At 56.0% G+C, this 14448-nt stretch overlaps 1 protein-coding gene across 1 annotated transcript in view; it reads right to left on the bottom strand.

The window, feature by feature from the left end:
* The window catches only part of ANO1 (anoctamin 1), a 158944-nt gene that overhangs the window by 30404 nt on the left and 114092 nt on the right, over positions 1-14448 (bottom strand). The window contains exons 12-14 of the mRNA XM_065883194.1: positions 12851-13011; positions 2106-2188; positions 140-151 (exon numbers count right to left, since the gene is read on the bottom strand). Coding sequence (XP_065739266.1) covers positions 140-151; positions 2106-2188; positions 12851-13011 — 256 coding nt within the window. The remainder of the gene's footprint in view (positions 1-139; positions 152-2105; positions 2189-12850; positions 13012-14448) is intronic.

Genomic DNA, 14448 nt, shown 5'->3' with positions numbered 1-14448 from the left:
GGAAACGGAGACCCCTGCACGCCATGGAAGAGCTGCAGGGAACCGCTCAGCAGAAACAGACGGATCAGGTGTGTGAGAAGGTCCCTCTCCCAGGGAGACAGGCTACTGGAAGACAGAGGAGTGACAAAAAATTCCAAACCTTGACAGCCTCCTTCCGGGAACCAGAAACGTAAAACAAAAACAAAAAGATTTCATTACTTGCGTTGTTTTTTTAAGAAACAGGCTACGTCTGCTAAAGATGATCTACTTAAGAACCTGGATGAAGGTAGCTGGACGTGGGTGCATAAGGAGGGCTCACTAAAGGCTGATGCTGCTTTAGGGTGGTGACCGTGTGTGTTGCTGCTTCTGCAGGTCACATGGTCTAGGGAATTCCCGAGGGAGTGCTGGGCTGAACTGTCTTAGACTCAGGGAAGGAACACACAGGCCAGATGACTGGGTACAGGCTTCCTTCTGCTCCGAGAGCGGACACCTGGGGTCATGTCGTGGAGAGGCTGCCCCTTCGTGTCGGGTGATTAACCCCAGAAGAGGCCCTGGCCAGCCGTGGGGGGCTTGCTTTCGGGGACTCATTCAGGGTCATTGGGGACCCGTGCCCAGTGGCTCTGATCGCCACCCCACCATCTAGGGTCTGAGACCTCAGGTTGAAGAGTTCACGGGACGGGTCCCCAAGGGATCGAACTGCCCCAACCCCAGGGACATCGTGAAAAGGGATGCTCTAAATCTACTTCCAAAATAACAAGACAACACTCTGCTTTTTATTCTATTTGAATCTTTAGAACACGCTCTGGCAGACAGGTGACCCAGGGCCTGTCATGGGGGATGGAGTTCCACGCCTGTCTCTGCCCCTAAGGAGCCGCGTGTCTCTCCTTGCATCAGCCTCGGTCCCGCCACTTGTGAAACAGGACGATGAGACGCACTGGGGAAGAGGTTGAACCCGGAGGTGGGAGATGGGTTAAGGGACACCCGCTGGTGCCAGGCCCTGCTTGAAGTGCTTTATATCTGCTGACCCAGGGAGAACCCCTCAAACCCTACTCCTGCACCCCTGTTTGAGAGGTGAGGACACTGAGGCACAGAAAGGTTAAGCAACTTGCCCCAGGTCACACAGCGAGGGCGGTGCAAGGACAGCCTGGTCCCAGAGGCCATCTCGTCTCCACTAAGCTGGTGCCTCTTCCAGCAAACTAGCACCCTTGTCTGTTGACAATACTTTCAGCACAGAGCCTGCACAGGGGATTCTCAGTTACACATTTGGCTGAAAAGTGACCCAGTCTTCGAGGGAGTGCGTGTGTGGGGAAATACAATAATAGGGATGTTTAAAAAGATGATGGAAGAGATTTTCACATCACAGTGAAAATGGATGAGCAGTTTCTCTTTAAAAAAACTGAGCAAAAGATTTCATAACATGAAGCTGTGGTCATTGTGGCCACACCTAATGGCTCTGCTATTTGGGAGGCCTTGTTCCTTTTTATTCCCACTCATATCACGGGGATTCTGGCTGAAGCTGGCAATTCGGGATGGGGCCGTGGCAAAGTTTCTCCTGAGCAACCCCGGGGAAGGGCGTCCACCCGCCATCGCAGTGGCCATTCGATCCCGAATGCCCTTCTCTTTGGTGCACGCAGATACCCAGTACGTGGCTGCCCTCTATTAGTGAAGGATCTGCCCCACTTCTCAGCCATGTCCGACTGCAGGCCAAGAGCTGGCTCTGAGGATCGTGGGTTTCGCACCCGGGGCAAAGCCTCACGGCTCCCTTTGGGGACTCAGCCTCATGGGTGGCGGTGATCGCCTCCCCAGACCCGCGGTGCTGCCCCCAGACAGGATGAGGTCAGCATGGTGAGCCTTGGCCTGAGTCCCCAGCCACGCTGCTGGGTGGTGCGTCCATGTGAGCATGGAGATCAAAAACACTAGAACAGACATCATACGGTTGCCCCGGCAACTGCGGGGGATTCAAACAGCAGGGATGGGAACTGAGAGGCAGGCAGGGAGCAGCCTCGCCTGGGCTTTAGGACCAGGGCTTCCGCGTGAGCCTCCCAGAAGCAACAGGGTGGGGGCCGGGGGGGGGGACACGCGGCGGGGGCGGGGGGGGCCGGGGCGCAGGTGCCAAGCCCACTCACCTCCTCCTCCTCGAAGCCTGTGAGGTCCCAGCGGTAATTGAGCCGCATCTGTTTCCGCTTCCAGTGCTCCATGAAGGTGGCGGCTGCGGGGAGGGAGGAAAGCCAGGAAGTTAGGGGCTCAGAGGCCCCACGACCTCAGATGACATGAAAGCATTCTCCCCTTCTGCACCATCCGGTAAGTGAGGGCAACAAGTGCTGGACCAAGAACTTCACATGAATTAAACTGTTCAGCTCTCCCACTGACCCCGCGAGGCAGGGATCATCTATTCCTCATTTAAAAAAAAAAAAAACTTATTTATTTGGTTTATTTATTTATCTGGGTCTTAGTTGCAGCAGGCGGGCTCCTTAGTTGTGGCTCGCCGGCTCCTTAGTTGTGGCATACGAACGCTTAGTTGCAGCCTGCCTGTGGGATCTAGTTCCCTGGGCAGGGATCGAACCCGGGCCCCCTACACTGGGGGCACAGAGTCTTATCCACTGCACCACCAGGGAAGTCCCTATTGCTTACTTTACAGTTGAAGAAACTGAGGCACAGGGAAACCGAGTCCCAGCCAAGGTTGTTCTGCCAGCCGGTGAGGGGCTGGGCAGGCTGGTCCCAGAGCTTTTGCTCTTAACCATCCTGCTCCATCGATCTTGGGGACCCCAAGTCACAGGTGGGGTCAGAAAGAGTGAAAGGGGAGCCAAGGTCACTCACTCAAGTTTCAAACCCCTGCAGGTGGCCTGACTTTAGAGCTGCAGTCTTAGCTGCTACATCCTGCTTTGTGTTCCCAACAGACTAAGCATAGTTCAAATGCCACCTCCTCCAGGAAGCCTCCAATCATCCCCCTCAGTGTCAGGGAAGAAACCAACTCCTCTTGGGACCTCTCCTGCTCATGCTGTTCATGCCACCTTCCATTATGGTCCCTGTCCCATGTCTCGTGGCCCTTCTGGGGTGTGGGGCAGGGATGGGGCCTTGTCATCTGGGTCCCCCATGGAGAGCCCAGTGTCGGGCACAAACAGGTGACTCAAGAGAACTCACTGAATGAATGAATGGCTTTTATGAGTAGACACTCGCAAATGGAGATACCACTGACTGAAACATTTATCATTAATTCTTCCCACCCACAAGGGAAAATCAGCAGAGGCTGAGGGTTGGAGTAGTGATAAGGGTGGCCATAAAGTTAACCAGAGCTCCGGATTCTTGAGCTGCTATGTGCCAGGCACTGTTGAAAGAGCTATCACATGAAGTATTAATCTCATTTAAACCTCACAGTAACCATAGGAGGGAGCTGCTATAATTTTCCTCATTTTACAGATGAGAAAACTGAGGCTCGGTGGAATTAAATGGCTTATCTGATAAGTGGCAGTGTCAAGATGGACATTCAATGAGGACTCTAGTGCAAATTCTCCAATGTCATCCTTCACCAGGAAAGAATACAGGCGTTGGACCTGGCAAGAGATGGGTCTGAATCTGACTCACCTCCTGGTTCAGAGAACATGCCCACCTCCCCATTAAGGTGAGGTGAGAACAGGGCCTCTGAGCTTGCACATATCTGCACATAACGGGTACCTGCTCATCAAGTATTAGCTACGGTACCAACCAGGTCCAGCCAGGAAACAGGAACCTCTTAGGTCTTTCGGACTGGGGTAATTTAATCCTGGGACTTGGCCACGTAGACAATGGAAGAGCTGAGAAGACAAGCAGCGGATGGTGAGACCACCCAGAGATTAGCGACAGCAGGAAGCTGCTGCCTATCTAGGGGTGGCGGGACCGTGGGAGGTGGTGTCCCCAGAGCCAGAAGCTGGAGCTGCCCAGAAGAAGCTAGGATCATGGAGGGAGGGCTTTCTGGAGGGAGGTAGAGCCAGGGAGAAGGCAAAACCGTTGCCAGAGGTGCCCCAGGAAGCAGAGGAAGAGGAGGAGAAATACCCTGACTTCTCTCCCGCCTTCTGAGCCCCCCCCAATCAGGGCTTCCCATTGGCTGAGCCTTCCAGGAAATGGAACAGCAAGGGAGCCTGGGAAGTGTAGTTCCCTGTGATACAAATGTACTCTCAGCAGACACATATGGCTGGTGGGGCGGGCCCATCTGCAGCCTGCACCGCCTCCTAAGAAGGAAGGTGTGAGGATGTTTCCTCCTGTCTCTTTCAACGTGTCCCTGGGTCACTGTAGTGGAGGCCCTTGGTTGGGGCCCATTCCCACACCGCCAGCAGTTCTGGAAGGCCCGTCTCTCCTTCACTGTGTTCTGACAGCTGTCCCTCTCCGGCCTCCTCTACCTGCCCGTGGCAAGGCCTCCTTTGAGACCTTGGGCTGAGTGGGGGAGGAGGGCTGGCTCCATGCACAGCAGGGAAGCTGGCCTGTTAACCTTCCCTGTCTCAGCCTCCCCATGTCTCCCCATTCCTAGGCTCACCGACCCACACCTCTACCTCCTGGACCTCCCGCTCCCTCCACTCACCAGCCTGCAGTGTGATAACTGTTACCTTTTAATGAGGACTCAGCCTGCACCAGGCTCTGTGCTAGTGATTTAGCGACACCAGTTATATGAACCCTCAAAACAACGCCATGCACTAGGAGTGATTTCCACTCACTCTTTTACAAATGAGGACAGAGACTCAGAGGATTAAATGCTCTGCCCAAGGTCAACTTCAGGTTAGCAGCAGGACTGGGATTTGAACCGAATTCTATTTGACCCCAGAGTCTACACTTAACCACCATACTTGACCGACATCCTGCACAGATATTTGCTTTTCTTCACGGGAATAACAACTATAGTCGTAATAAGTCTGATGATTACAGCAAAACTTGTATTGCCCATTTTATGGATGAGGAAATGGAGGCACAGAGAGGTTAAGTAATTTGTCCAAGGTCACACAGCTAGGCAGCTGGTATTTAAACCCAGGCGTTCTTGCTCTAGAATTTTACTGTTAAATGTCTTAAGATAGATACAAGGGCCCTCTCCCAGGGGTATCTGTAGGTTGAGCAGGACCGAGACTGGACCTGAGGTCACACCTTGGAGGCCAAGGAGTGGAGATGGTACATAGACAAGGCTTGTTGTGCTCGGCTATGTTTAAGAAATGCAGGCATTTTATATAAAATCATGAGTTTCCTGCTTCTCTTTAAAAATCAGAAACTCTGGCACCAGGAGGCTGGAGCCGAGGAGTGACAATCCATTTGTCAAGGTTTGGGCGTGCCTTCTCTGCTGGGCCACAGACCCCACTATGCCCTATTGCCTGGGCTCTCGGGCTCTGAGTTTGCCACGCCTTTGCTCTGCAGCAAAGGGGCGGAGCTGTGACGTTCAGGCTTGGCCAGTAGGACAGGCAATGGGGAAGGTTCACGCTGAGTTGGGGGCAGTCCTGAGGTCTCAGCTCAGAATCAGGCATCTTGAGCAGTGTGAAAACTCACCTGCTACTGGACTGGGCAGAGGCAGGAAGAAAACCGAGGGCCCCTCCTTTGCAGCTGTGCTCCTGCAGCCCTCCCTCTCCATACCAGCCATGTGGACAGCAGCGGGTCCTGCCAGGCTCCCATCCCTTCCCTTCAAGGTACCCAATAATAGTTCTCCTGGCTGACGTGCCACCTACATCACACAGACGTAACGCGGTGTCTACCTGGTGTCAGGTGCTGGGTATGCTTGGGGCATCTCCTTTCATCCTACCCGCAAGCCCTCAGCGCAGAGATAACGCACTCCTTCACACCAATGGGTAAACTGAGACCCTGAGGAGTCAGGTGACTGGTTAATATACAGCAGAAACCTCGATCCAGGACTTCTGACCTCAAGATCGACTGGGGTTAGGGGTGTGGCTTCCCGCCCACATGAAGACAAGCTGTGGGCCAAACCCGGTCCAGGGTACAAAAGACATGAAGAGATGGCCTTGATCCCAGCAGCCATACGAGGGGGCCAAGGAGACAAGACCATCCCCCCAAAATCCAGAGCCCAGAGGGCAGTGCAGCAGGTAGTGAAGAGGGAACCCAGGCCAGGGTGCAAGCAGGTGTTTGAGCTTCTCGCAGCAGGAATCACAGGTAACGAAGAGGGAACCCAGGCCAGGGTGCAAGCAGGTATTTGGGCTTCTCCCTGCAAACACTTGTTTTAATGACACAGTGTTAGACAAACACGTTCTTGTAGAGGAGCCCAGAGGCAGCAGGTGAGTGATGGACCCTGGATCTACCATGGCTCGAAGCAGGTATGAGCTTGGGCATGGGCCCGCGCCCCCCCCACCTGCCTGCCAGACTCAGTCTCCACGTGTGTACAATGGGCTTGATAACAGTGCCCGCCGTGGGGCCTACGGTGAGGCATCCATAAGCCGATACGCCGCGGAGCCCAGGGCAGGGCCCACCCGTGGCAAGGGGCTCGACAGAGGAGCGGTCCCACGACCCGGCTCACCTGAAGGATCTCCACCGTTTCTCATTAAGTGGCTGACAATAGAACAAAACATATGGTTGGTTCCCTTTATACAAAGCACGCAGAATACCTACAGATAAATCCATCATAGAGGCCGAAAGCAGACTGGTGGTTGCCAGGGGTGGGCACAAGGGGAAAGGGACAGACTGTTAAATGGGCACCAGGGTGCCACCTGGGAGGATGGTGGTAATGATGGCAGGACACGGTGAGTGTACTAAATGCCCCGGACTGTGCACTTAAGACAGTTAATTTATGTAAATTTCACGTGAATTAACAAAAAAAAGAATCACAGAACAATGGGTACAGATTGTGTTTATGGGCTTCAGTGCCCCTGCTGTAGGCTGGAGCTGCAGAGAAAATGGACCAGGACACACCCGCATGCTTACGTGGGGAAGGGGCAATCTGTCCATTCCCCACCCCCCCCCTCGGATTTCTTAGAGTGTGGGCTGTACCGGAAGCCCCACCGCGGGGGGCTTGCTGAAATACAGATCCCTGGGCACCACGCTGGAATCTCCGTTCTGGACAAGCTCTCCGCGTGGCGCTGTCCACACAGGCATCTGGACGCACTGACCTACTCACTGTCTGCCCTTTCCTTCCATCCATCTCGCTATCCATCAGATGAGCTGCTGGTCTACCCCCCACAGGACCCCGGGCCTCTGCTTCGCCTCTCCTCCTAGGCCGCATCCCACCCTACCTCCCTCGGGCCCAAACTGCTTTCACTCCCAGTCCTAACCCCAATTTCCCTAATTCCGGTTGCTTCCTGGGCTGGCTGCTGACCCCCCCCCCAACCTTTCTGAGCTTTCACCCTCCCCTGAAACGCTATTGCTGACCCTGTGGCACAATCTTGGACGTGTCATTAGATGCTCCCGGTTCGGCCGTCCCCTGGTCTTTTGTGCCCGTTGGAACCTCACAGGCTCTCAGGCCTGCCGTGGGAATCTCACAGGCCACGGAGGGAAGACTCTGATGGATGCTGGGGCGCTTCTGCGGCTGCCCGGAGAACAGCCCCGTCTCCCTGGTGAGGTCCAAGCTCCTTATGGGCCGGGGTCTTGTCTCCCAAACCTGTACCAGGCACTCTTGAACCGCGGAGGCCCCAGGGGGCAGGCAGGGCCGCACCCTCCTTAAAACAAGACCCCTGAGAGCAGAGACCAGCTTCTCAAACCTCTGGCTCTTGACAGTCCGACATCTGCTCAGCACAGACTCCTTTCTCTGAATGTGGAGATCAGAGATGCATGGCCTCGGGCTGCAGGAACCGGACAAGAGAGTGACCTGAAACTGAGCGGGGCCCTGTGGGGCTCCCTGGCACGGAGGCCCTTTTTGTCCCCCATTTCTTATAGGCAAGACTGCAGCCCCCATGACCGTCCCTGAATTCCAAAGGGTGGATTCAAACAGCTGCTAATCAATGGAGAAGAAGCCAAGCAACCACCCGAAGCAAGATTAAAGGGACCAGAGAAACTCATGGAGATCAGGAGACGACCGCTGGCCTTCCCTGGTGGTCCAGTGGTTGAGAATCCGCCTGCCAATGCAGGGGACGTGGGTTCGAGCCCTGGTCGGGGAACTAAGATCTCACACGCGGTGGGGCAACTAAGCCCGCGCGCGGCAACTACTGAGCTCCGCGCCTCAACTAGAGAGAAGACGGCGCACCGCCATGAGGATCCCACATGCCGCAACTAACGCCCGACGCAGCCAAAACTAAAATAAATTAAAACATCGGGAGACGACCGCCTGAGATGAGATTAAGGGACGGCAGGCCCTGCTCGCCACACCCTAATCTTGTCAGAGAATCCCCCGCCCCCGCCCTTTGAACCGCTGCTATAAAGCCCTTCATCAAATCCTCTGGGGGGGGGGCACACACAGTTTTTCGAGGCAGAACCGGTGTGTCCCCCTTTGCCTGGCAAAGCAATAAAGCTCTCCTTTTCTACTTCACCCAAAACCCTGTCTCCGAGATTTGATTCGGCACCGGTGCACAGAGAGGCCGCGCTTTCGGTCACAAACCCACGTGTCGGCCCACAGGGGAGACAGGGCTCCCGCACAAAGGCCCCTCGCCCTTCATTTTCTCACTGATTCTATTTATTTATCCCCTGAACAAGTGTTCGCTCACAAACCCGCTGCTGGCCTTTTAATTCCAGCAGAGACTCAGTCTCTCTCCCTCCGTCCGCACTGGGTAACTCAGCCGGTGACCTGCCCATTCCACTCAGAGTCTCGGGGGCAGCGCCCCCAGGAGGGGTTTCAATCATACCTGTCACTCCACTAATGCCGGGACCATCTTTCTCCAGCTCCTTGCAGGCAGGCTCGAATCAAATAACCCCCTTTGTTCTGCCCGGAACTGACAAGGCTTTAAAACCCCATTATTATGCTATAATTTCAGAAAATTGATCCCGGCGGGAACAGCTAAATGGAGCTCAAAGTTTCTTCGTGTGACACCTTACTGAATGAAGGCTTTGCGTTGTCATAAATCCCGGGCAGGGGAGAGCTCAGCCAGAGCTCTCGGCTCCAGGACCAGCGGGTCAGCCTCTGGGCAAACCAGACCCCACAGTGGAGCTGAAGCAACACGGAAACAGCGGCCAGAGGTGACTCCTGGGGCGGCAGAGCCCCGCTACTGTCAGTGTCAGGTTTGGGGTTGCTCTCTGTCACCATGCGAGCAGAAGGCTTCGCAGCTGGGGGACAGGAAAAGAAAGGACACAGTGGGATAAGAAACACCAGTGGGAAAATGATCCTTTAGAGGGTAATGAACAAAAAAATCCCCTCAACAATGGCAAGCTGGCTGCTAATAAGGCCCGACAGAGTAAAGTGTGAAAGAGCCCGGGGTCGATGGAGGGACTGAGGCTCCCTCCACCCTGGGGGCAGGGACGGATTGTCAACAGGCACCTCTCAGCCCAGCAGGCCCTTCCTGTTGCTTCTGTCTTGATTTATAACAAGCTCCTCTTTCCTTAAGTGCTTCATGAGAGTGGTTTGGCTTTTTTGTTGTTGTTGTTTTCTCCCCCGAATGGGGGTGTGTAGACTGAACTTGCCCTTGACAGACAGGCACCTCTGTTGTCTCCTACCGTGGAAGTGGAGCTGGAGGATGTGGGGACACACAGTGGAAACACAGATTTGCCCGTTTCGCTGCGTCTTGGATAGGGGAAGGATGGGACCATCTGTTTTTCTCCCAAGGATGGGGCTGCTGGTAAGGGCTGGCCAACACCTTTGAGGCTGTGAAGTGGTGCCCCTCTGCACACAGTAGGTGCTCAATAAAGAAGCATGATGTGACCAAGCTGGCTTCATGGAGGGGGTGCACAGAATTCAACCAGCTCCCTGCCTCCTGGCGGGTTGAGTGGCACTGCTGCCTGTGTGCCCCTCACCGCCTGCTCATGGTGAATCTCTGCTCCCCCAGGAGGGCACAAAAGGGGGGTGGAGGATGTTTGGATGGAGAGGTGAAACCAGGGCACTAGCCTGGACCACGAAGGCCGATGGGCCAGGCACGGATCTATCATGTCTGCTACAAATCTGCTAGCTGTGTGATCTTGGGCAAGCCACTTAACCTCTCTGTGCTTCCCTGTCCACATCAGAATAACAGGGTTTCTCTCCAGGGTTGTTGTGGGGACCAGTGAGGTAGCCTGTGCAGAACTCTGTGCAGAACTCTGGAGGGGGAAAGGGAGCCTGTTTGTTTGGAGGGAGCTGGGGAAAGTATTCCAGGCGAGAGAATGAATTTAAGGTAAGCCTGCCAGGAATAAGCACACACATGAGCTAGACCTGATTAGTAACAGAGGGAGTAAAGCCCAGGGGTCAAGTATTTGGGGCTGGGGAGCCAGAACGCTGGGGTTCAAGTCTTGCCTCTGCCTCTTGTTAGCTGGTGTAACCCTGGGAAAGTTGCCTCAATTTTTTCATCTGCTAAATGGGGTAGTAAAGCCTGTTTCCCTCCTATAGTTACTGGGAGAATTAATGAGTCGCTCACATAAGATGCTCAGGACAGTGCCTGGCACACACTAGGAACCAGCCAACCAAAGCTAGCGTTCTTTTCTGAAGGAGATGAAGTGACATAATTCCCAGAGGCCCCCAGGCACAAGGTGACAGGTTAGATCTGAGCTCCAGCCTCCAAGGGTCTAGGCTGTTTTCATGTTTTCAAGAAGCAAGGGCTCACTGATCCGATGCAACAGCTAGCACGACATGACAACTAGCACCAGGCACAGCCCTAAGACATCACAAGATGTGACTCATTCGACATTCCCGACCACTGTCTCCATTTCACAAACGGGGAGCCCAGGGCCCAGAGAGTTGAAGCAACTTTCCTGAAGTTGCACAGCTGGCAGGTGACAGAGCTGAGAGTTGAACCTGAGTCTGGCCCAGGGACTGGCACTATTACCTGCTGACTAGCCATCCTGGCTTGCAGCCAACGCAGCTGGGTATTGAAGTGGACCAAACTGTCAAGCCGGCAGCTGCGCAGCTGGGCTCCACCGTGGGCGTGAATGCTGCCGGGTGAGCCTCCCCTGCTCGGAGCGGGGGAACCGGGAGGCTGGGTGCCCAGCCAGGAGGTGTTCCAGCCTCAGCTTGGAGCTTCCTGGGCCCCGATCAGAGAGGAAGGAAGGGAGCCAACCAGAGATCTTGAGGAAGGCCAGGGAGGCTGGCAGTGAGAGCAGAGGGTGGTGGGGGGCAGCGGGGTGGTTCTGATAGACGCAGGGTCCAAAGAGACAGGGGTGGGCAGGGGAGGCAGAACAGGCTCAGGGCAGCGTGGGCTCCAGTCCTGGCCCTGCCAGTGGAGACCCGCTTTCCTCATCTGTGAAATGGGGACAATTTCTCAGCTGTGGGATAAGGTGGGATGAAGCGCAAGTAGCATCCAGCCCAATGCCAGACACGTACACATCAGCTCAGTGGAGATGGCCATTGAGCCTAAATTTATAGTCAGGTTGATCCCAGAATTAATCACCCGAGCTAGAGTGTGGTGCGGGGAATCTTCTCATAAGCCACCATGAACCACACACAGACGTCACCTCCCCATGCTCTGTGGTAGCCCCGGCAAGGACTCCTCCAACCTCAGCTTGAATGCCTCCTGAAACAGGGTGCTCACCACCTGCCGGGCCAGCCCAGCCCAGCACTCACTGCTGGAAATCTCTCCCTTACGCTGAGCTGGTGACCTGTGACTCTCATTCTCAGCCTTGTTAGGAGGGCCATCATGTGCCCATCCCCAGGGTCCTCCTGTTCCCACTCCCACTTGCTCCCTGCACCCGCACCACAGGGCCTTTGCACATGCTGCGCCCTCCTGAATCTTGGACTAAGTCAGTGGATGCAGTGGTTTTCCCCTGTGCCCAGCACAGGCACTTAGTAAATACTGGTCGGTACGCATGCTACACGCAAGGCACGTCACCTTACTCAGTCTCAAACCCCCGCCGTGTGTCAGGCAGCCCTGCCTGTGGTTTGTGGTCACAAGGGCAGGACCGTTTACTGAGAGTCAGCCATGTACGTGCTAAGCATTGGCTGAGATTTTGTGCCCGCTGTCTCTGATCTTTATCACACCCTCATTTTACAGGCGAGGAAGCTGAGGGTTGAGTTATGTGGGGAAGGGCAGAGCTGACTTTCCTCCCCCAGGGCTCCTGTGTGCAGCTCCATCTCCTACTAGCTGGGAGCCCCTGAGGGCAAAGACTGGGGCTCTGGTGCCCAGGGGACGGCTCTGCACACGGTTGCCCGAATCCTGAATGCCCTGCTGGCAAAGGCTGTGTCACGGAGCCACGGAGGAGGAAACAGGCTTATCTGCTGTTAATCCAGAAACGTCTGCGGAAATGCATCCAGCCACCACTTACCCACCTCCCATGCCCCCCAAGCCTGAGATGGGTACCAGGTAGGACCTGGATTCAGGAAGAATACTGGAGGAGGAGCCGTCTGCCCTGGACTCCAGGTAGCAGTGGAGTCCAGCAGTTAAGGGCACAGGCTCTGGAATCGTACGTTCACTCCTCACCTTGGCCGCTCAGGAGCTGGGTGATCCTGGGCCAGTCACATCAACTCTCCCTGGGCCTTGGCTTCCTTACTTGTAAAATGGGCATGTGACACCTGCAGGGGTGCTGGGGGATAATGAGAGCTGTGCCCCAGGGCCTGGGCCTGGTCGGGAGGAAGGCAGAACCCTCGGCGCTCCTTGTTCTAAAGCAGCAACAAATCCCGGCTCCAGGAAAGAGGTCCCGGTTCCGGGAGGAAAGCACCCTCCTAGGCTTTTCATGCCGGGTCAGATGCATCTGTGGGTCGTGACCCAGTACAGACCCCAGTAACCTGCAGACAGAACGGGGGATTCTTTTTGCTGACCGTTCCTCCTGTGTGCATTCCTGGCAAATGGTCCTGAGGGTAGACTCAAGGAGAGGGAGGGAATGTCGGGACCCACCCTCTGACCCACAGACGGGGTGGCAGTGCTCGGCTTACCCCAGAGGGCCATGAAGATGGAGAAGAAGACAGTGGCGGGGTTGTCGAAGAGGTGGCTGGCGCGGGCCGTGGCGCACGCAGAGCTCATCTTCCAGTAGCTGCAGGTCTTGTCACACAGCGGGCACATGGTGATGTTGTGTCTCTGGTCACACATCTCCATGCTGGAAGAAAGGGAGCAGCCCAGAGTCCCCTGGCTGAAGGGCAGCGTCCCTGCCGGCCCACGTGGACAGGAGCCTCCCGGAGCCATGTCGGGTGGGAGAAAGTGCTGGGGGTCCTCGCCGTTGTGGACACGGTCTGGCTCATCAGCCAGCTTCCGCCGGCGCCCACGTCCCTCTTCTCCATCCCAGGTGGGCCTCGGGGATGTGTGACAGGTGCTGCCACACAGGGGCCCCAGCTCGGTTTCACACTCTGTCCCCCCTTAAAGCCTTAATGATTTTTGAACAGGGCCCTGCGTTTTAATTTTGTACCCAGTCTGCAACTGGGCATAGACCCATCGGACTTGGCTGTGTGGCCGGTGAGCGTTGATCTCTGAAGCTGAGGTCCCAGCCAGCCTCCCTCTGATAACCAGGCACCGTCAAGGTTGTGCTAAGAGTGAATGCTGTCCAGGTCCTGACTTGACAAGGCCCCGGAGACCCGAAGGAGGAATGGGATCGAGGCACGAGAACGCCACGCCTCTCCTGAGCCCTGGCCGTGAGCCTGGCACCTGCTAAGCGCCATTCCTGCGGGCTTCAGTCCGTCCCTGTGGGGACGCCGTGGGACAGCTGGCCCCGGGCAGGCCTGGGTACCAGCCTGCGGACATCGCTGGGCACTCTGGGCCCCTAAGAGGATGGAGAAATGGTTCTCCCGGACCTCCTCCCGGGAGACGGGTGGTTGGGTTGGAAGGAACACACCCTCAGGCTGCCTGGGGTTGGGGACCCACCACGCCGGGCTCACCCCGAAAGTGAGGGGCAGCTCCTGCTCAGGACACTAGTCCGGCTCAGGGCAGGCTTTTATTCTGCGGAGTCTGGGGCTCGAGCCCAGGGGGCGTGGCTGGACAGGATGGGGAGTTGCGCGATGCCCAGTGGCCTGCCTCGCCCGCCCTGCCCAGCACGCAGGCTGTCTCCTGCTAATGCTGGAAAATGCAATAACGGCCATTAGCTGTGTGAGCAGAAGCTTGCGTCGAGCGCCACCTGGCCTGGACCAGCTCTGGGGCTATTACAGTCCCATCTTCATAGATGAGGAAGTGAGCCTAGAGAGGGCAAGTCACTTGCTCAGGGCCACACAGCAGAGTGGGGATTGAGCCCTGGGCTCTGTCTGTCAAGCCCGTGCCCTGCGCTGCTCTCAGCTGATGCCCTGAGGCCACAGGAGGGCTCCCTGCTGAGACCAGGGGGCGTGGCCCAGGTCCTTGATGCCCTCTGTGCCCCCGACCCTGTCCTTTAGCCTCAGACTCAGTTTCTCCTTCTGGAAGATGAGAAGGGAGGCCAGAATTAGGCCCTGCCAACTCTGCCCTGCCCTGCCCTTCTCCCCGCTAACTTGGACGAGATACTGAGCTATTATTAGACACCGGGCAGGAGTCTGATTCCCAAGGGTTAGGTGGCTATCGAGGAGGGGGCCGAATT

Source organism: Phocoena phocoena, chromosome 8 (assembly GCF_963924675.1).
Source record: "Phocoena phocoena chromosome 8, mPhoPho1.1, whole genome shotgun sequence".
NCBI classification, from domain to species: Eukaryota; Metazoa; Chordata; class Mammalia; order Artiodactyla; family Phocoenidae; genus Phocoena; species Phocoena phocoena.
Note: the sequence above shows the minus strand (reverse complement) of the source record. Positions and strands in the feature narration are given on the sequence as shown.